Source organism: Calliphora vicina, chromosome 1 (assembly GCF_958450345.1).
Source record: "Calliphora vicina chromosome 1, idCalVici1.1, whole genome shotgun sequence".
Lineage (NCBI taxonomy): Eukaryota > Metazoa > Arthropoda > Insecta > Diptera > Calliphoridae > Calliphora > Calliphora vicina.
In genome coordinates this window covers 111,776,498-111,800,178 of record NC_088780.1, presented here as the reverse complement: position 1 = coordinate 111,800,178, position 23,681 = coordinate 111,776,498, and the positions used below count along the sequence as shown (strand labels likewise).

The 23,681-nt window shown below is 30.7% G+C and overlaps 1 protein-coding gene across 1 annotated transcript; it reads right to left on the bottom strand.

Moving 5' to 3' along the window:
• Nucleotides 1-10,219: 10,219 nt before the first annotated feature.
• Osi6 (DUF1676 domain-containing protein Osi6) lies at nucleotides 10,220-12,998 on the bottom strand. The gene is made up of 2 exons (XM_065515524.1): nucleotides 12,837-12,998; nucleotides 10,220-11,739 (listed from the first exon to the last, which is right to left on the bottom strand). The coding sequence occupies exons 1-2, from the start codon at nucleotides 12,987-12,989 to the stop codon at nucleotides 11,014-11,016; spliced, it is 879 nt and encodes a 292-aa protein (XP_065371596.1). The 5' UTR covers nucleotides 12,990-12,998; the 3' UTR covers nucleotides 10,220-11,013.
• Between the last annotated feature and the right edge of the window lie 10,683 nt (nucleotides 12,999-23,681).

Below are 23,681 nucleotides of genomic sequence, written 5' to 3'. Positions count from 1 at the left end.
CTTCCCTCAACATTGGGATTAAACAAGAAGATGGTTCGTAATTGGAAGATGGTTCGCACGGCACATAAATTAGTCCCGAAAAAGCTTCAAACCTGCGCATCCAATCTAAATGAAACACAGTGACTGGTCAGCGCAATAAAGAAAAACGTGACTTTCTAAAGAAATGGCTAGGTGAGCTCCCATTATTAACCAACAACTTATCTCAGGAAGACTATGAGAAAACAGGTAGAGAAAATGAACAAAGGACCAAGGTACCTTTATAAGCAAAGAATTGCAATAAATAAAAAAATTGTGAACATTTACAATATTTAAAAAATTTTATTCCTTCCGATTGTCACCAATTATATGATAGTTTACCTTACAAAATGTGATACTTATTTTGATTTCACTATATTTTTCGTTTGTCCTTAATTGTTTTATTTTTAAAAATATGTTTTAAATACATATTCATAATTATTTAAACTTATAATAAAAAGCCCTAAATTGCAATAAATTTTAAAAAATGAACTCACAACAAGCCCTATAAACAACATTTTATAAAAAATCTAAAATTTAAGAAAATGCTAGAATATTAAAAATCTTTAAGTTTTATAAAGTTTTTTCTTTCTCCTGTAAAGTAAGGAAAATTTTGGTTAGGGCGTTTCTATATTAAGTTAGCGATGTATAACATTCTAGCTATAATTTTACTACCTTTATGAGAAAATATTAAGGTCAGAATATACCCAATTGAAATAATGTTAAAATATTTTTTTTAATCTTTTAGAATTTATACGGAAGTTTATACGGAACTTTATAAATCAAATTTATTTGAAAAGTTACAAATATAAGGCTTTTCACTGAACACAATCTTGCTATGGTCTTTGAAAATAGAAAAATTACAATAATTATAATGCCATCAATTTAAGAACATTAGGGTCTAAATTCTGTTATGATAGTTATAACCGTTAAAATTTTACATTAATTCAAATTTTATATTTTTCTTCATTTTATAATTTTTTTAGTTTTTAAGGTAAACTAAAATATCAATCTTCAAGTCCTAAGGTTTTCACAATTACCAAATACTTTTATAAAAATCTTATATTTACTCTTCAGAAGCTCCATACACCTTGCCGCCTTTCAAACATTTCGATGAAACAAAATCTGAAAATTATTTTGCATGAATGTATGTGAATTGATGAGAGGTAAAAGTAGTGCGAACAAACTGCTATAATATATTAAAAGGTTTGAGACTCTAATAAGTAGATAATACTTATAACTAAAGAAGTCTTGGATAGCTGTCGCCATTTGATGTGTAGCTTAGACAAATTATGGTTAATGTCTGAGATAAAAATTTGATATTCAGTAAAGTGATTCAGGAAACGATCAAATAAACAAATATTTGTATGCGTGCAGTCGATCTTTTTCGGCTACAAGTACGCGTTGTCGGCAATGATTGATGAAAATCAAAAAAGTTTTGAATTTTTATTTGATGTCTGTTTATTTGATTGTGATTGACAGACAAATTTCATTTGCTTTGTGTTTCCAGTCATGTGAAGTGCACGAATGAAAAAATATTATAAATCATGTTCTCTGAGAAGACGTTCTTCAAAATTGTACGTACTTTTTTCTCGTCACTCATTTTGATAAGATTAACAACAAATGAACATAATTGACATTAAACATAACAACTGACATAAGTAACTTGATCAAAAAAAAATCACATGTGTTAAGGTTTTTACGATTTCACTCCTTATTATCTTCTTTCCAAATTTGACTTTATTAGTCTGCTTTGTTCATTAAATTTTATTTTATTAATCATTTGTGAAATTTAGTATTTATAAATACATATTTATTTATTAAATATTAATCATTCCTGACTACTTAAACCGACAAATTATACGTAATGTACTTTTCTGCATAATTTATTTTTTCTACATATTAAAATGTATTGTTGAAACTATTAAAATAATTGCTTTCAATATCGGTTAATCCGGTTTTATTAAACTCAGTTAACCGAAAACAGATTTTCTAAAAAGTGTAAATTTTCGGTTAACCTACAAACCGGTTTTTTATAAACACTAATCACGTATTATTCGAGTATAATTGGAGTGCAGTATTCAATATGATTATGGTGATATCGTAATAATTTAAATCAAACAAGATTTATTTATAAAATTAAATGACAAAGGTCTTTTAAATAACTAGGATTTACTACACCGTGCTGATATACAAGTGAGGCAGTGGATGTTGCACGTCTGATTGAGTCTGTTTAGGCAACATGCCACAACTTAGGCTTTAAGTAAAGGATATGTTATTTCAAAGTTAAGAATAAAAGTTAAGAGTAAAATTAGTAAACTTTTTTGTTTAGAGGTAACAAATCATTAAGCATTACATTTTTAACTACCTTCTTCGCTTTTATTAACATTTCCTTGTTTGCAGAGTCACAGGCGTACTAAGGTACTTTTAAATATGAAATAGTATCAAAAAAGTACAATCATATCAACTTGTTCATCCCTGAGATATAAGGAAAAGTGGTGTTTATATTGGACCGCCTTTTTGTGATTTTGTATTGCTTACCGAAGCTCAAACCTTGTTATTCAGTATTGTTTGCCGTTATTTGATACACAAATTGTTTTAGTTCTTGGAAATTTGTGAAGGTGATACTATTGAAGTACATTGCTTTTGTAGATATTTATAAAATTTTATTCACTAGATAAAGCATGGAATAATTCTTGCATAATCAAAGAAGAATCAAAAAAACTTTAAGATTTAAATTAAAGTTGATACTCTTTTTGTTGCATAGAAAATCTCACTCACTCACTCTCTAAGATATTTGTTAATTCGTAGATTAAACGTTTTCCGATCTCTCTGAAATTACCGCAGACGACCTGTCTAAAAGGAATTATTAACAATGTTGAGAAATAGACGAAAGCTATTAATAGGTTAATATGCATAGTTGTCTCAACACTTTTTAATTTGAATTCTACTTCTATGTCTCTAAACTCTGGACTTTACTTTACAAATGCAGCTCATTAGAAATCCTAACAATTTAACAAAAACCTAGGGTTCTCAAAAATATAGGTGGGTACTACTAAGGAAATTCGTTTTTAAAGTTATGTGTCCTTATTGAATAAAGTTTGAATCAGCATAAATCGGAAATATTTCTTGTTAAATCAACATCGATGTGATGTTAATATCAGGGATCCATTTTACCAATAGAACCTTGAATGGCCAGCTGGAAATTTAACTTTACTCTATATATCCACCAAGTGTAGAGATCGGTTTTTCATTTGTTGTGACTACTCAGACTTAGGCAGCTGTACACAGATTACAATTATAGTAGACTTTAAATTTGTAATTACTACATTTTTCATTTGCGACCCCACAAAGTACACAGATTGGGGAGTCGATATAGCCATGTCCGCCTGTATGTTGAAATCAACTTTCCGAAGCCCCCAAATAACTTACATACATGTTTCATACATCAATCATAAATATATATGTCCGCTATAGACCCGGTTCGGGTGGTATTTAAAATCGAGAAATTCAGCCCACAAATGGCTAAGATCTAAGAAAAAACCTTGTCCTGGTTAATTCGATAATTTTAAAAAAATTAAAAAAAAATTTAATTTTGTTTATCTAAAAATATTTAAAATAATTTTTTTAATGTATTTTGGCGAAGGTTATATAACATTTGGCACAGCCGAAGATAGCTCTCTTACTTGTTTTTTTCTTCTTGGACCAGCACTCAGGGGAACTTGGAACTAGAAAAATATGTTATGGGAGGGAGTTCTCTTATTAGACATATTGTCATAATGTCCTAATATATCACAGCTCGGCTTAACCGACTCTTAGGCATTTGGCGCAGGTCTCTGCTGATTGTTTACGATAACACAATAAACATAGCATACAGAGTAGTATTATTTTAGGACATTTTTGCTTTAAAAATAATAAAAATCATTGTGAAATATTAAGACATGATAAGACCCCTTGTGAATTGACCAATTTTCTTTGGTAAAGTTGTATTTATTGTAGAATTAAGACTACCTGTAAATAAATTCGCCATGTTTTCATCTTTAATAAAAAAAATTAAACTATAAAAATATAAAGTTTACTCACCTTAAATAACATCAACCGAGAGCAAGACAAGCAAATGTGAGTAAAAAACTAGCATTACAGATGAATGCCTAAAAAACGTGTACCAAAAGACAATAGAAGTAAAATTTTTCGGTTCAATTAATGCAAGGTACTACATCACCCGATGATATTGGGGTACTAGTAAAATGAGTACCGATAATCATGAACCCATATTTTCAATACCAAACAGAGAGTAAAGATGCCAGCTAGCTCCTTTCGTTTGGAACTATCGTGTTTTCCAAAGACAGACATACGGGCGGACATAACTAGATTGTTTTAGAACCTTTTTGGTTCTACGTCCAATATTTCGATATTTTATAAATGGAATGACAAAATCAATATAACCACCATCTTTTTAAACATAATAGCGTTTTATTTTAAGTGGAACTGAATTCAGCTAGAATTTTCTCCTATTAAATAGCACTACATACAGTCGGTAATAAAATATGGCTTTTAAATAATGTATATCAGATCCAATATATAACATTGATTTTTGTAGAAGAAATAAAGGTATGATAAAAAGAAAAGAGTTTATTGACGTTTAACATGAATTCGAAAATAGTACATTCTATGTGAAGACATGTGCAGGAACTATACTCCACATACATTTAGTTGGACTTAATTAAATGCTTCCACTTTGTTTCCCCAAATGTATGTGATAATCATCTGGTTTGAATAAACACAATCGTTCTGATTTCGATGTCACTTATGGTATTATCTGTTATACTAGGATAAGTGTATGTTTCAGAGAATCAATTGACTAGAATACAGATTCGTTTCATATAATATCTTGCGGGCCCCATTATAAACTGTCCTGCATCCAAAGTAGTATTTTATGGTTAGATGGAGAGAAGTACGCCTGCCATGTCTCTAGCGAACCAAGCATCATTCATTATACTTGTACATAAATTTGAAATCGAGTTGCTTGTATGATAATAATGAACTATTAGTGGTATTATTAAACTATTTCCTCGGAGCAGAGATATTGATTCATACACCACATGGGGCTGTATAAGGTAGGTCCATTATATATTTCATGTGGTGCATGAAAGAGGAAATTTCATAATACATACTATCATCATTAAATAGTTCACTTGACCATGGCTCAATATGATCTTCATTGAAAAAATGCACTGCCATTTCTCTTAACAACACTGCTCTTAATCACAATGAGTACTAAACACCATACAAACACATGTTGTTTGTATTAATGGCACATACCTACCTTTAGTACTTAGTAAGTAGTTACTACATGTATGTATGTAGTAGGGTATTCGAATTATTCGATTTTTCTCTTGTTCGAATAAAACGAATAATTCGAATAAGTGATTTTAACTTGTTCGATTAATTCGATCACACGTTTAAATTTAATCGAATTATTCGAATAATTTAATTTTGTTTAAAAAGTAAAGAACGAGGTTTTGTTGTCGGTTTCTTAATATTTTGTTGTTAAAGAAAAACAAAAAATAACGTTAAACTTAACAATTCAAGTATTGATAATGTTAAAAATCATTCGAAAACAAAGTCCATCATTAAATTTTCAATAGAAATATTCTGATCAGATTCACTCCCGAACAATCTACAAAACAATTGACTAGCAAACCCGTTAGTTTCCGTTTTGAAGCTATGCTTTAAAAAATTTGAGCTAGTTGGACATGATCCTGAACTCAAATACAATATAAACGTATTAAGAACTTTTTTATGTCGTTCATTAATTCGGGCTTTAAATTGAGTAACTAATTCTTTAGTAAATTAATTATTCACTATTTCTAAATTATTTATAACAAATTGTATTATACATCAAGCTCTATCAATGTGGCCGATATGAAAATTTATTCGTTTTATTCGATTATTCTACATAAAATTGTTCGAATTATTCGTTATTCGAAAATGGCAATTTTTAAATTGTTCGAATAATTATTCGTAAGAAATTATTCGATTAATCGAACGATCATTAGTCGAATGAATACCCTAGTATGTAGGTACTACTTACATTCATATACCGTCATTTATATCATTTTTATATGAACGAACAAATAAAATGAAAATATTTAACAACAAAATCTCCACATTCATTTAGTCTTGTTAAATCTTGTTTTCCCAAAAATTAATTACTTAGATGCTGTATGTGTTACTTCAGCTACTACTACTGCTACTTCTGCCGCTCTTGCTGTGCGGTATAAGACTGATATAGCAGTTTTTGTATATGACATTTGACGAGCATAATTTTGGAATTGCTTCTCCATGAATGTAGTTTTTATTTTGTTAGTATAATCATGTTTAAGTACTTTAAGAAAACGTTTAAACATTTACGTTATTTTGTCTGCATCTCAAAACGAAACTGGGTCAGAGAATATTGTGGGTAAAACAAACACAAGCAGTCAAAAAGAATACGGTACGGCATGCAGTGTTGTATACAAAGTTGTTTGTATAAATTAAATGCCCGAAATTTGTATAATGTGCCGGCAACAAATAAAGAAAAGTAAAAGCTTTTATGTTGAAATAAATTACAATATTTTAATAGTTTGTTTACAGAAGCGTGGCTTTGCGAGAATTAATGGAAGGGAAGGGGTTAGGGTAGTTGCATCATGGATCCAGAGCCTGGAGGTAACACATATTTTCGTATAAATTCCATTAGAATAAGGCAGTATAGTGTTGTTTGATATAAGAAATTTAAACTGTGTCCTGTATAGAATCCAATATAGAAGTGCAATACAATCTCAGTAAGATTGCCTTGTCATTCATTCTGTCTATATGTCTTCATTCTGACATATATACTTTCAAATAGTGCACAGTATAGAAATGCTATTAAATTTGACAAATGTCAGAACGGTCCTGCTTATTTTTCATGTTAGTGAGTTCGATACTAGACCCATCGATATTTTTCTGTATTCTAACAAACAGTATGTTCCACAGAGGGTTGGCTTCGTACATTTTTTTCCAAAAATTATAAGGAGTGGTCGTAGAGCGCTGAAATTTTGCATCGAGACCAAACTAAGAAAAAAAATAAAATTTTATCTAAATCGACCACACCCAATGCCCACTGCCCAGATTTTTTCGTATACAATTTTTCCTATCCAAGTAAAAGTCTAGAAATTTGGTACATGTATTTTCCGAAACAAAAGAACGTATGCCAAGTTTTATTAAAATCGCCCATGCCCACCGCATACCGCCCATGCAATCCAAATGCAATAAATTTTTTTTGAAAAATTTTATCAAATTGATTTTTTTGCATAAAATTGTTTATATTCGAGCAAAAGTCTAGAAATTTGGTACATACATTTATTGAAATAAAAGAGGAAGGATGGAGGATGCCGAGTTCCAATAAAATCGGTCACGACCACCGCCCACGAAACCCATACATAGATAAGATTTTTTTTGATATTTCGTTTATTATTCGACAAAAAATGTTAATGTTAAATTTCCGAAAACTATTTTTTTAAATCGAAACAAGACACCTTTCAGTGGGCTAAATTTTTTTTCCATGGAAAATCAAAAATAAAATAATCATGGTTATTCCTGTTCTTACTTCATTTTTGAAAGCATAATTACAACAATATCATACAAAATAAAATTTCGAAAATTATATAATTAAGGTTAAAAAAAATCACGTGTAAACATTTATAATTAGAAATGCTGAGAAAATTATATACTATTGTTGTAATTATGCTTCCAAAAATAAGGTGAATGGTGAAAGTGAGAACAGGAATAGCCCTGAATTTTTAAAGACTTATAGATTTGGGCATATCTTCTTAACGGTTTATGGTATCCCCCCATAATTATTTTTTTTTTCAAATATGTTAAAGGTAAATGGTATTATTGGGAAAATTATACATATGGGGCATTTCATGTCAAGTGAACCAAATTTTGAAATCGATGTCTTCAGATCGAGCCATTTGCAGCAAGGTTACTTCTATTGGTTAGTAACTCAGACACAATTTTTCAACAAGATCGGTCGAGAACTCTCTGAGTTAGAGGGGGTCAAAATTTGACATTTTGGCCATGAAGGGTTTTTTTCTTATCAATTTAACTTATTTACCTATTGTTCTTAGCTAAATGTGTCCCAAATAGTTTAGATAGCTCTTTCTTTAATATTTCGAAAAAAAAAATATAAAAAAAAAAATAAAAAATTTTTAATATTTTTTTCCGATATCAAAAACTTTTTTTTTTCAAATGGGCCCTACACATCATTTGATTTTTGAAATTGCGTGTTTGAAAAATTGACTTTTTGACTCCAAAATCCCTCTGTGTGTTCCCACGATATTCACTTCCAGCATTGCCTCATGTACTACAGCTCATACTAACTGCGACGACACCATAATTAAATTTGACAAATGTAAGAAGGCTCTTGCTTCTTTCTCATATTAATAAGGTCGAGACCAGACCCATCGTTAATTTTCTATATTCCAACAAACAGTATTTGGTTCTTTTTCCCACGATATTCACTTCCCACATAGCCTCATGTACTACGACACCATAATCCAGGTCAAAGAACTAATGTATTCGAGTAAACTCTTCAATTTAATCATATTCACTTGGTTGATTTCTGAATGCTTCAAAATACCAATGATTGATGTCTCCAAATTAAGTTTCCGCATACAATACAATACGAATACAATTTATTGATAGTTTATTAAATATTATATTATTACAACATTCTTCATTTTAAGTTTTTCCTCAAGAACGATGGCAGACCCTCTTACAACAACAACAAGTTGACTATGTTGGTAGACAATATCTTCCTTTCCAATCCTTCTTATTGCAAGTATGAAGACCAATTGCTGCTATAATTTTTCCATGACTATGGCTGTGTTGTAAAATCTTAACTCCTGTTCTATCCACGTATAATATTTTTTATTAGCCCCTTTGCGGAAGGTAACTAAATGTTGTTTTTTCTTTGTTTTACAAAATATTTATGTTTGTAATTCCAACGTTGATGACTGTCATTTTCAAGATCACGTACCATTGAAATGTATGCAATTTAAAATATTTTATTAACCTGCCAACAGAGAATTGTCATAAAGTCTCTTGGCTACACTTCCAGTTAATGATATCGAATATTTACTGTTGTATAACCATAATTCTTATTTTCCCTGCTTTTTTGTTTTTTAAAAATAAATAAAATAAAAACACAGTAAATCAAGTAATTAAAATGCAAAGTAATTCGTTTTTTTATTCGTATATTCACATAAAACAAAAACAAATATGACAAATAGGTTTTCAAGTGTTCAAGCTGCAAGAGGTTAAAGGGAAACAGAGAGAGAGATCGAGATAGAGAAACTGTGAGAGAGAGTGAAAAAAGTGACAGAAAAAAGATTTCCAAACAATTTTGTGAAAATTAAAGAATTAAAATATTGTTTGCATGAAAATTATGAAATGGAATTAATGAAAATAAAACAAAAGAACAACAGCAGTAATTGAGAAGAGATGAAGAAGTGCAGAGCATGCAAATTAGATAAAATGAGAAAAGTTAGGGAAAAAACATAAATAAGAGAAGAGTTTTTTTTATTTATGGTGAAAAGAAAAATTGTAAAGGTGTTTGAGTGAAAATACTTATGTATGTATGTTTGAAATTGGCGTAGGCTGAAATGAACTTTTAAAGGTGATGTAAAAAGTAATGACAGTTTAATGAAAAAAATATGTAGATATAATGACAGCCAGCAAAAGGAAGTTAAACATAATTATAAGAAAAAAAAATGAGAACAAAGGTAAAAGAAAATGGTAAAGTTGTTAGATGAAAAGACGGAAACGGGAAGGAGTAAAATATTAGCGAAATTTTATGAAGAACTCTGAACAAATAAAGTAGCAGAGAAAAAGGTTCATGGCAAGGTGAAATGTTGGATGCTAATTTAAAATTTATTTTTTTCTACGTTTTTATAGAAAATAATTAAACATTTAAATGACAATTTGTATTTATGATGATGGCTATGTTTGTTGGTGCTCTTTTGTTGTGATTTTCTGCGTACTTAAAAAATGGCATGAAAAGAAAGTTGCTGCTGGTGTTGATGAAATGACGGCACAATATTTAGAAAAGTGTTAATGAATTTTGTAAAGTTTAAAAAAGTTTTGTTAAATTTTGAAAATATGAAAAGAAATAAAGAGATTTTAGATGTTTTTTTTTTAGAAAAAGTCATGAGTTTGTATTTTTTTCGTTTCTTTTGTAGGTGTTTTGAAATTGTTAGATAGAAGAATAGGTATTGTTTTGGTATAGCGATAGAAGTAAGAGTAGGATTTAAAGAAATAGTTAAGAGATAGGTATAGATAGAAAATAAAGGAAAGAGATATATAGATAGATAGACAAACAGATAGTTGGAGTTAAATATAGTTAGAAAGTATGTGATAGATAGTTTAAGAATTTAGAGTAGGATGATTTAAGATTTTCAATACACATTATGCTTGACTAGTATTCATGCATTTTGTGAATTAGTTTTTGTATTCAGCTGTAAATTAAAGAAAATATTAAATTAGGTATTCTAAAATTTTAAGATTTTGAAAAAGAAAACATATTTTCCAATTATGTAAAATCATTTAAGTTTAATCTAACATAATTGTGTTTGAGAATTTTAAATCATTGCGAAACATGGTTTTGTAAAAGATCTCCAGCTTGAAAACCCCACAAAAGATTCTAAGTATTTTTAAAAAAATTCTCATAGTTTGTGTTTGGATTGCAGGCACTTTTTAGGTTTTTTTTTTTTTGTTTTGTTGCAATAAATTAAAATAATAATAAATTAAATAAATAAAAATAAATTATAATAATTAAATAAATTATTTCGTTCTGTTTTAAAAATGTTCGTAAAGATTCCTAGTAAATGTTGCTTTGTTTCAATTTGTTCAAAATATAATAATTATTACCCTAAAAGAGACTTATTATTAACAGTAACAAGTTTCAGGAATGGCTTACCGTCTGGCTTGTTTGTAGCCAGAGTAAGCAATAGTTTGGGCAACGGGTGAGCTGTAGGCACCATGGGTGTCCCAGCCGGAACTGCTGCCACCCGAGGACCAACCACTGGTGGGAGCACCACCACCGGATGACCAACCACCTGAGCTAGCACCAGCGGAGGCAGCACCAGAGCTCTTACCACCGAACAAACCGCCGAGACCGCCCAAAAGACCACCAGATCCTCCACCACCAAGGCGGCTCAAGCCACTGCTAGCACCGGCAGCCAAGGCCAAGAAGAAGGCAATGACAGAGATAACAAGAGCCTTCTTGGCCAAGAACAACAAACCGAAGATGGCACCAACAGCCAAGACAGCAACCTTAGCACCGACACCCAACAAGATTGGCAAGAATTTCTTGATCAACTTCTTCTTCTTGGTACGGGATTCAACAACCAATTCACGCAAATCGGCCTTGATGTCATCGGGAATGGCACGGGCTACAGAGCGGGCAGCATTGGCAAAGTTGAAGTTCAATGAGCGTTCAGCGAAGAAGTTCTTGGCATTGGTCAACATATAGCTGCCGATTTCAGAGTTGCGGGCTTCAATGCTGGGAGCAGCTTCAACGGCACGAGCGCTTTCATCCAAAGATTTGCCTTGACGACCTTCATTAGCCTTGATCAAAGAGACACCACCGAACAATTCAATTTGGGGATTTTCGAAGATTGATTTGGCTTTGCGGAAGAGCTAAGGGTGGGGGATAATTAAAAAATAGAAAATTAATATTAGTTATGAAAAGAACATGATAATATTGTGTAATTGAAAAGGAAATATTTACAACAAATTTAAAGGAAAGTACTGAGTATTTGTGAAAAAAGTTTATGAAACAAGATCGGAAGATAAATACTTAATTGAAGTAGGGGTTTACTGAAAGCTATTTAGGAATTTGTAAAATAAGGAAAAATATTATATTTTGAATACAAATTTGAATTGAATTTGGTGAATTTGGTGATTTATGCCAACAAAATTGAGAATTAGTTCAAATCAAGTTTTTTGTGAAAACTTTCAAACTTTCCAACTTTCAAAGAGATATTGCGAAACTATATAGCAATTGATTTTAATCAGCTTTTTTCACTGGTTAATGTTGGATTTTAAGAAACTTTTGTATGATTTCTTTTTCTGAAGTGGGCAAAACAAGTGTTATGCAATATTTTGGTGTAGTTTTCAAGATTATATAAGCACTTTATTAATTTAAGTGAATTAAAAAAAACACACACAAATATTTAAAATTCTTTACAATGTTGTGTTTCAATTCACCACAAATACAAAAAACTATTTATGGGCGAATATGTATATTTAATAAGTTTCAAACTAAACAGATGGTTACGAAACATTTTATGTAATATATTTTAAAACTTGTTGGTTATTTTTAATTCACTATTGTGTTAAATCAATAAAAAATTATATAATCCACTTATACATTTCACTTTTATTTTAAAGGTTGCTGGTTGTTTTGTAGACAATATAATCCTTGTTATATAACTTAATGTTATTTAATAGCACTTGTTTCTGGAAATTTATTAAGTTTTTATAGTTTTTTCTCTCTTGGTTTTATTCTATATTAGCTCTTTTCTTTAACGAGTTTCTGCTTTTTAAGCAAAAGTTCTTTTTGTTTTAATTCACTTTACTAAGTCTTTTTCATTTATTTTTCTCAACTTTTATAAAGTTTTCACTTTCTTCTTGATGTATGTAAGATTTTGTTTTTTTTTTGTTTTTGTAAATTATATAATCCTTTAGGGTTTTTTATTTATTTTGCTGTATGTTGTACATTAAGTAATCCGTACCGTTAATTGTAAACACGAAATAGAATCAGATTCCAGACAGTGGGCAAAAGCACTTGTTTGTTGTTCACCACTGTTATCCTTAGTGGCAGCGGGATTGGCAAGGATGCCAGAAGCTAATAAAAGCACACAAGTTGTAGCAACAAAGAATTTCATTTTGTATGTATTTGTGTTGTGTATTTAATTTAAATTTATTTAATTTTCTTTTGAATATATGTATATTTTTTTTGAAACACCACCGAAATCACTATGTGTTCATTCGAATGGAACAAGCTGAGGTTTGATAATTTTTCGACGATGTCAGGCTGTTTTTAAGCAGTCTCCAACAATCAACAAAAATCATATAATTATGCAAAACCTATAAAAGAAAACCAACAAAACTACAACAACCAATGATAAACCAATTGTTGCTGCTGCTGGCATTGCCATTGCCCATGATCATCATTACCATCGGCAGCATTCGTTGTAGATGTTGCTCTTGATCATGAAGTAAAATGGTTAAAGGTATTGTAATGATACAAAAACCAGCAACAACAATCATGTACTACCTACCTACTGTATGTCATTAGTAAGAAATTTACAAACAATCAAAAAAAAAAAACACTCTCATACATCTTACCCCTGTTTTAGCCCCACACTCACAAACATACATACGCACTCTCACATTAACCTGGTAAAATGCTCAACAAAAATCCCAAAAAGAGTGTCAATAGCAACATCAACCAACCCCCTCCTCTCGCCAACAAAGTACAAAACTGATCACAATCTACGACATTTTAACAAAAGATCAATGTAAATATACAACTGCGATTGCAGTAACAGCTCAGCGTATTGGCTGGCTCAAAGAATTTGGTTAAAAGTAAAAACGTTTTAACTTACACACAGCTACACAGGCTCACACATGCGCAGAAATTAACGAACGCTCTTGTACGCTTAAACAATTATAAGGTAGAAAGAGTTGGCTTTACAGCTTTGTTGTCATTTCTTTCCGCATTTCTTTACTCTCCATTTCGTAAACTCTCATCATCATCAGTGAACTTTTAAATGACGCACATTGGGCCTAAAACTTGTCATAATACTATTTCGTAAGGTTTTCAAATATATATTACCTTTTTGTTTATGTTGGCTTTGTGATTCATTTACATTTTTTAAATTATGCAATAATAAAATAAATAAAAAATGTTTACCTATGCACATATATGAATGTGTTTACCATTATATCTAACTAAGTATTGCCTTAATTATTTAATATAAAGATATATGGTTGAAGTTATCCACAATTCCAAGCGAGTCCATTTTAGCTTATATTTTCCGTTTTAGACCCATTCGAAGTCCGAAACTTAGAAATGCTTTATATTTTCGTTATACACACATAAGCTTAATACAAATCAAAAGAAGAAACCACTAGGGTGAGCGACTCCGGTTTTCAACCGGATTTTTAAACTCTTGACTTATGTATATAAAAAATTGTCTAATTTTAATTAAGTCTTCTTAGCATTGTGGATGCTGAAATTAATCATTTTATTAAATTGTCTCTAAATTTACCTTTTAGAGACATTCTACGGAAAATTCTAAGAAAGTTTCCTCAAGAAACCATAGGTCTAAAATCAAATCCTATCTTGCGCATTGCGTCTTTTATCCAATAAAAAAAATAAATACTGAAATATCATTGGATAAAAGTCGAAATGCGCAAGATAGGATTTGATTTTAGACCTATGGTTTCTGGGGGAAAATTTCTTAGAATTTTCCGTAGAATGCGTTTCTGCTATATGATTTTTCATGAAAACAATCGACCCACCCTTATAGATATAAATCACACGACCTAATTTCATAGTGATCGGTCCATAATTGGTCATAGTTCCCTATAATGCACTCTTTCGAAAATCATTTGCTCATTTACTTAGTGTAGGGTATTATATGGTCGGGCTTGACCGACCATACTTTCTTAATTGTTTTAAATAGCTTTCAATTGTCTATTCGACTATGATAGGGCCATTTTGATATTTGCAAAAAATATAATAAAGTTATAGCCCAAATTGTTTTTCATGAAGACTTAGTTTTCATCCACCCTTATATTTTTGAAGTCTCATTTGAAATCTCATTCATAAAATTTTTTGTTCTATAAGTTAATTATATGAGACCCACTTTGATACTGAAATTTATTTCAACAAAATTTGTTCATCTCATTTAACCAAAACGGTGTAAAAACGGGAAAATATATTTAGCAATACAATTTTGATAAAATATTAAACATTGAACCTCCAGTCATATAAAAATTAACAGGTTGTTATTTTGTTATTCGTGAGAAGGGTATATATAACTTTGTCATTCCGTTTGTAATTTCCACAATATAATTCTCCGACCTTATAAAGTATATATATTCTGGATCCTTACAGATAGGGGAGTCGATTAAGCCATGTCCGTCTGTCTGTCTGTTGAAATCAACTTTCCAAAGCCCCCAAATAACTTACATACACGATTCATATATCAATATCTCCGGAATTCTTCCGGCTCGGTTGCTATTTAAAATCGACAAAATCGGTCCACAAAGGAAAAAACCAGGACAACCTCGATTTTTTACCTATATCTGCATTACTAAGTCATTAATATAGACAATATGGATATATAATGATAGATATTTCAAAGACCTTTGCAACGACGTATATAAGACCATAGTAAGTTGGACCTACAATGGGTCAAAATCGGAAAAAATATTTTTTAACCTTTTTTTTTTGTTCACCAAAAGTTTTTTTTTCGTTAAAGATTAAAAAAAATAGGGAAAGGGAAATTGGTACGTTTTCTCTTAATGGATAAAATAATCAAGGATAGGGGAATTTAGGGGAGAGAACTAGTGGTACTTTTGAATCTTCTATTGTACTGAAACATGAAATAAAGCTTATTTTATTCTGAGTCAGGGATAATTCAAGCTGGGAATTTTGTTCTATAAATTATTTATTTTTTGTGAGAATTTTAGTTGTTAAAGAGATTCCTGTTAACCGAAATTCCAACTATGTATTCAAAAAAAAAAAAAATGGGAGTGAGTTCATAGTCACTAATACTATTTCGTGCTACTGGCCTAGCTAGGTTGATCACTTTTCTGCAAGTGAGAAATACTTGCGAATAATTAAGCCTAAAGGTTAGCCTTAAGGTAGGATCTCACGATTGCCGCAATGCACCAATTTAATACAATTTTTATTGTGCTGAATTGGGGCTTAATAAAGAAATTGTCCCAATCAAATTCTCTGCAGTCACATGATTGCCTCATTTTATATATGTAAATTTGATTGTCGTAAATTGGACCAAAGCGATTTAGTGGCAATAATTGTCTCATTTCAGTTAGACGATTGTTCTAGTTTACGGCAACTCAGAGAAACAGCTGTTGTTCTATATGTTAAATTTAGTTTTGTTTACATAAAATAAGCCAATAAGTTGTGAAATCACACATTGACGTATAAAGTAGTCCAATAATTGGAACATTGCGGCAATCGTGTGATCCTACCTTTAGTCCGCTTTTACATGCAGAAATTGAAAGGCAGATATTTTTCTAATTCTCTTTAGAACTAACCTAAACATGTGTACTACACACTCTACCTCTTCGACACAGCGCGCTGTAAAAGGGGACTTATCAATCGTGTGAGTGAATATTTGATAAATGTGATTTGCTAAAGCTATAAATAGTTGTGAGCAAGTTATTTTGAATCGTTACAGCACTACTTCATAGTTGAAATAATGAACGGATCATAACCATTAGTTTCGTCTTCGCAAATAATAATAATTATTTAACTTTTTAATTTCTTTCTTAGTCTATTGGTACACTTTATTAGCTATATCTGAAACTCTGTTTTAAAATTTAATATACATATGGGCAATTCAATGTCATCGTACGTGACATTTGTACGCCTATAAAGTGGAATAGATTTTGCAAAAATAAAAGTGTCTGAAAAATAATTTGGTCTTTATGTTCCATTCAGAGGGTACTATATTTTAAAAAAATAATAAGTAAATAAAATAATAAGTCTCGAAACCTTGTTGTTCAAAATATCGAGCGAAATAAGGGTATATCGTACGCTACATAAAACGGAAGTAATTTTGATTAGGTAATGTGGACTACCATTTTGTATTTTCTAAATTTAGGCCACAATATCTATCTTATTCTTCTATATAAATAAAAATCAAATGTCGTTCGTTGGTAATTGCATCAGTATAAAACGGAACCGATTTAGACAATTTATTTTATAAAATGTTGGCCATAGTCCAACTTAGGTTTTTACGGAATGAAAAATTGACCACGCCCACTTTTACGCTCGCTTTTTTCGATTTATCCAAAATCGGAAAACGGCTGCACCAATTTGGCTAATTTTTTTGTTTAAAGTTTCATAATACAGTAGTTTTGACTTACCTGCCTTTCACTTAAGAGCATTTTGCATATAAGTGCACAAAACTTGTGCTTTGTATATTTATTTACCAAACTCCATATAAATTCCTTAATTTAAGTGCATTGTTCATACCTGCACATTTAAGATAAGTGCATAATACTTTTGGAAGCTATAACTGGTTTTCATGAAAACAATTTCATTTAGCTGCCTAATACAAAATTAAATCAAAACAAAATAAGGAAAATACGATTTTGAAAAAATGAGATGTTTGCAACTTCTTAATAATTTGAATCGTAGCTAAAATAACAAATTTGTCGTTATGTTTAGACGGAAAAATCGCAAAGCTTCATGTAAATTATTTGCCGTTAGCTGCTTTTTTGGGCAGTAAACTTAAATGAACTTACCAGCATCAATGAGCACGTAAGTTTATTAAGGTTAACTGCATTTTTATCTTACCTGCACAAAATATCGTGCAAAGTTGGTTGTGCAGGTAAGTCAAAATTACTGTAATTCAATTTAAGTTTTTACTGAAAGAAAAATTTACCACGCCAATTTTTGTGTCGATATATCTAAAATCGCAGGACGCCTGGACCGATTTAACTAATTTTTTTTAATGTTCGCAATACATAGTCCGCAAAAGTTTTTACAGAAATAAAATTTGACCACGTCCACTTATTAAATACATCTGCAAAATACATCGATCTGTGATCACTCATATTTCAGACCAAAATTCTATAACTTATATAAAAACTCACAATATCTTCAATCATTAATAATTGGCCAATAGGCGTTTAATCAAAAAAAGGAGCTCGATCTGTGATCACTCGTATTTCTGACAAAAAAAATAAATTTTTATATAAAAACTCAAAATAACTAAATTTTGGTCAATACGCGTTTAATCAAGACAAGGAGCTCGATCTGTGATCACTTATATTTCTGAACAAAAATTGATTTTTTATATAAAAACTCATAATATCTGAATTAGCTAATAACTTGGCCAATAAGCGTTTAATCAAAAAAAAAGAGCTCAATCTGTGATCACTCATATTTCTGACCAAAATTCGATTTTTTATATAAAAACTCAAAATATCTAAACTTGGCCAACAAGCGTTTAATCAAGGAAAAGAGCTCGATTCGATTTGATTTTTTATATAAAAACTCAAAATATCTAAATTCGCTAATAACTTGGCCAATAAGCGTTTAATCAAGAAAAGGAGCTCGATCTGTGATCACTCATTTTTCAGACCAAAATTCGATTACTTATATAGAAGCTCAAAATATGTACATTGATTTACATGTATTCTGTTGTTGTAAGGCTTAGGTTTTTAGAAAAAACTTAGGTTCTTTGTCTCTCAGTAGCGCTTCTATCTATATTTTATTCTATGTCCTATATGAATAACAATTATCATTCAATAATACGTTTTTTTTCCTTTTTAACTATTTTTACCCTTTTCAAACCGCTTTTCACAAATCGAACACAAGCATTTTTTTATTTTGACAGGACAACGGCTTTCGGTTCATCTAGTAATAAATAAAATTTAATATCGTACGTGACATACCGTACGTGACAGATTTTTCTCTTATAGTAAAAAAATATATATTCTGTCAATACATGTATAAAAAAACTAAAAAAATAGAAAATATATATTCGGTTTTGATAATAGCAAAAAAACAATCAGGGTCAAATACATTTCATAAACATGCTAAATGGGAGCTTGGTTTTCCCGCAATAAAACATACCAATTACATGCCTTTGGCATGAGGTAACTATAATATGTTTAATTTACGATTCACATGATTGTCCATGCCCCGATAGACCAGTCGATAGTGTGCTGAACTATTAATCTGAAGATTGCGGGTTCGATTCCCGCCAGAGACTCTGGGTGTATCTGCAGACAAGCAAAACGCTTCGCAGTTTGTTTTATAAAAAAAAATATATGGTTACAGTAAACAAGTATATGTTTGTAGCAATCATTTATATGATGAAGGAGTTACCATATTATGTTGCTCTCGGCTTATGGGTATCATAATCTGAGAACAACATACATATTATGATAAAATTGTTCATCATAAATATTGTTGTCACAAACATTTGACAACAATATACAGTGACGAACATTACAATAGAACTACCAATATTTCATTTAAAACCAGGAGCAATCATAAGGATTGGTGTGGGCCAGAAAATATAAAAAAGTGGCAAAATGTGTTGTGGACGGACCAAACGACCATTAATTTAATTGGTAGTGATGATAAGACATGGGTTAGGCGTCCAAAAAATGGCAAAAACCAAAAACGTTTAAACATGGTTGGGGAAATATTATTATATGGGGATGCTTTTCTTGGTATTGCGTTGGTCCAATTTATTGGATTAAAGAAAATATGGATAAGCACTTGTATGTAAATATTTTGGAGAATGTTATAAAGCCACATGCAGAATGTAATATGCCCTTAAAATGGCTTTTCCAGCAAGATAATGACCCAAAGCACACGTCAGGTCTTGCCAAAAAATGGTTTTTATATAACAAAATTTATGTTATGGAGTGGCCGTCTCAATAACCAGACTTAAATCCTATGGAAAATAGTAAAAGACAAACTCGGACCTGAAAAATTGAAAAACAAGGAAGAACTTTGGCAGAAAATTCAGGAAATATGGTATTCAATTTCCCGATCTACATGCGAAAGTTTGTTAAATTCAATCCCCAAAAGATTTGATGCTGTTATTAGAAATAATTGATATGCAACAAAATATTAAGAAAACAACGAATTCTTATGATGATTTTTTATTTTTAATCATTTTAAGACTGATTGATTCTATTTGAATGTCGCATATTTTATTTAGTCTTTTAGATTTGACATCGTTTTTAACATAAGAATGTGTTATTTTTTTATTTTATTTTTTTCTATTTATTGTTTACGTTATGAGCATTAATATAAGGAGTGAGATCGAAAAATTCTTAACACACGTTTTTCATTACATTTTTTAACCCAAGTATTATTTGAATTTTTTTTTGATCAAGTTACCTTTGAAAAACATGTCAGTTATTATGTGTAATGTCAATTATATTAATTTTTTTGTTAATCTGATTAAAATGAGTGACCAGAAAAAAGTGCGTACTGAAATTATTAAATATTTTCAACAAAACCCAACTTGGTCTTACAAAAAGTTGGCCAAGCATACAAAGGTCTGCCGTCAAACTGTTTCCAATGTTATTAAACAGTACCGGGAGAACTTGTCAGTTGATAGAAAACCTGGTTCAGGTAGAAGGAATGGTCCACATGATGTTTCTAAAGCCAAAAAAATAGAACGCATTTTCAAAAGAGCTCCCAACACATCCGGTAGGAAAGCAGCCCGGTTAGCTCAGTGCTCGGACTATTTGGTACGAAAAGTTAAAGCTAATGCAGGTTTAAAAACATACAAGGCTCAAAAAGTTCCTGACAGGAACGCTACTAAAAATTTAGAGGCCAAAAACAGAGCACGGAAATTGAAGTCAAGTTTTATAAAAAAATATTCTTGCTGCATAATGGATGACGAAACGTATGTTCTGGCAGATTTTTCGCAACTTCCAGGTCAAAAATTTTATGTTGCTGATGCTCGAGGGAATGTTGAAGAAAAGTTTAGGACCCAAAAGCAGACAAAATTTCCCAGAAAGTTCTTGGTATGGCAAGCAATATGCAGTTGCGGCAAAAGAAGCCACTCATTTGTTACAACGGGCTCTATAAATACCGAAATTTACATCAAGGAATGTTTACAAAAAAGGCTGCTTCCATTCATAAGACTTCATAATGTGTCCACTTATTTTTGGCCTGACTTGGCATCCTGTCACTATGGCAAACAAGCCCTTGAGTGGTACAAGAACAATAATGTGGTATTTGTACCAAGAGAGGCAAATCCTCCAAACTGCCCGGAGCTAAGGCCAGTGGAGAGATATTGGGCTCTTGTTAAAAGAGAATTGAAGAGTACAAAAAAGGTGTCCAAAAGTGTGGTAGATTTTAAACGGAGATGGACTACATGTTCGAGCAAAGTGACAGAAAGCACTATAAAAACGTTAATGGAAGGGTTTCCGAAAAAGGTTCAAAATTTCATCACTAGTGATTAAAACTATAAAAATAATTTTTTTTGTAAATTGTAATAATAATTTCAATCAAATAAAAAAAAAATTAAAGCTGTAAGTTTAGTGGTTTCTTTTTTATAAACATATATGTATGTTAAGAATTTTTCGATCTCACTCCTTATAAGGAACAAATTTTAAATTTTGAAATCAAATTTTGTAGTTTTACCGCTTTAATCGAATTCATATGTAGTGATTCTATTGTATTGTCCGTCACTGTATATGGTTGACATATGACAACAATATATATGGTTGATACAATCATGTGAATCGTAAATTAACCATATTATAGTTACCTCATTCCAAACGCTATCGAAAAACGATGGCACAATATCGAAAAATGGTTGCCCATACAAATCGGCCCACCCTAATACTTATGTATTTTGTTTGTGACCACAAATTAGTATACTGAGCCCATTGTGTTTATTTTTGGGGACCTCAACATTTTATAGCTTGTTGTTATTTGTACACTCGACTAATATGCGTCGGCGCTTTACCAACATTGCAAACGACGTCTAGCGTCATCTCCGACGTCGTCGTCATCATTGTCATAATCATAACCTAACGTAAGGTAATATTTAAAAACCAAGTTTTTGATTTCGATTTTCGTTACACTCAGTATTTTGTTGTTGTTTTGTTTTTGTTTATTTATATATTTTTTGGTAACGGAAATTCACTCTTATTGACTTTTTTCTTGTTGCTTCTTTATTATTCATTTTTTGTTTTGTTTAAGAAAGTTTCTCTAAAAAGTTGATCATCAGTATTTTCAAAAGATGGAGAAGAAGAAGTTTAAAAAACTGTGTATTATATAAATCGTTGTTGTTTTTTTTCTGTTTCTGTTATTAAATATTTATAGAGATTTTTTCCGTTGGCTGTTGAATGTTGTTGTTGTACATGTTAATATTTCAAGGCCTTTTCTGTCTGATTTCTCCAAATAGTTTTTTTTTGTGAATACATATACATACCATTTATTTACTCTCTTACAGCATCAGCATTTCTTAATTTATTTATGTATGTTTGGTTTATTTTTAACGCTTCACATTGTTGTCGTTGTATTTCATTTGAAAACTGAAAGAATTTGGTTTTATGCCTCAAAAGTGTCATGTGATTTTAGTTGACCATTGCATGTCAGTCAGTCTAATAAAACTAACCAAGCGACGTAACGTTTAATTTTACAGGTGTCATCGCGGTTGATACGCTGTTTAGTTTTGTGTCTAACTTTTTGTTTTAAGTTTAAATTGTAAAATATTTTTATTGGAAATAAATGTTTTTGTAATACATAATTTAATTTTAAGATGTTTTTGTTAAATAATAAAGTTTCGTGTTAAAACAACAAAAAAATGTGTAAATGTTACTTTATTTAATTAATTGTTTAAAGGATGTATTATTATAGTTTCAAGTAGACGTAATATTTGAAAATCTGTTATTTTGAATTTCTAACGAAAATAATTGAAAAGTGAACTACATAACGATCTTGGGGACGAATCATTTTATGAGGGAGCCTAATTCATGGATTTTTGCAAACTGAACATATTGCATTGTCCTGGTGAAAAATAACTTTTTTCAAATCCTCATAAATTCGACCCAATAAATTTACATAATATTCGCAATTGATTGTTTTATCCTTTTGATGGTAGTCAATGAGACTTTATTTGCTGACAAGCCCACATTGGCCTTCTTTGCGCCGATTCACCCCGGGAAACTCACTGTTTTTACTCTGGTGTGTTGTGGTGGATCCACGTTTCGTCCTCGGTTACGAAACGGCGTAGAAACTTGTCCATATTGCGATTGAACAACGTCAAGCATGTATATCAACAAACTAGACCGTACAGACTTTGTACAAATATATTTTAGCATACTCCGCTTTGAGCTTTAGAAAAATCCTGACATCCTCGGTCTTTCTACCATTTGAGCAAAATGCCAGCTGATAACAAAATGTCGTAGTTTGGACATTTCAGAGCTATTGGCGGTTAAATGTTTGAATATGAGAATGTCAGAGCCAGGGACAGTGACTTTAAAAATAAAAATCCATCTAAAACAGTTATTTTTCAACGTAAAAATAAAAGTTCGGATGAAACTTTTAAAGAGAGAGTTTTAATTTGCCTTCATAAAATAAAAATCATTTGAGGAGTTTTATTTTTTTCTTCGGAAAATATAACTCATTTTATGTAAATTTACACTTTATGCGTATGATTGATTGAATTTAATAAATCACCATTAAAATAAAAACAAGTGGGATTTTAATTTGTTTATTAAATTATTACATACATTATATCAGATTGGCTCAATAAAGAAAGATACTGAAAAAAGAGGAAAATAAATGTAGAGTTTTATTTTCTGACGGGAAAATTAAAACTCCT

Bases quoted from the DNA above. Each gene is read 5' to 3' on its own strand.
- Osi6 (XM_065515524.1), bottom strand. From the start codon at position 12,989: ATGAAATTCTTTGTTGCTACAACTTGTGTGCTTTTATTAGCTTCTGGC. The intron at 11,740-12,836 runs GTACGGATTACT...CCCCACCCTTAG, and splicing joins TTTCGTGTTTACAATTAACG to CTCTTCCGCAAAGCCAAATC.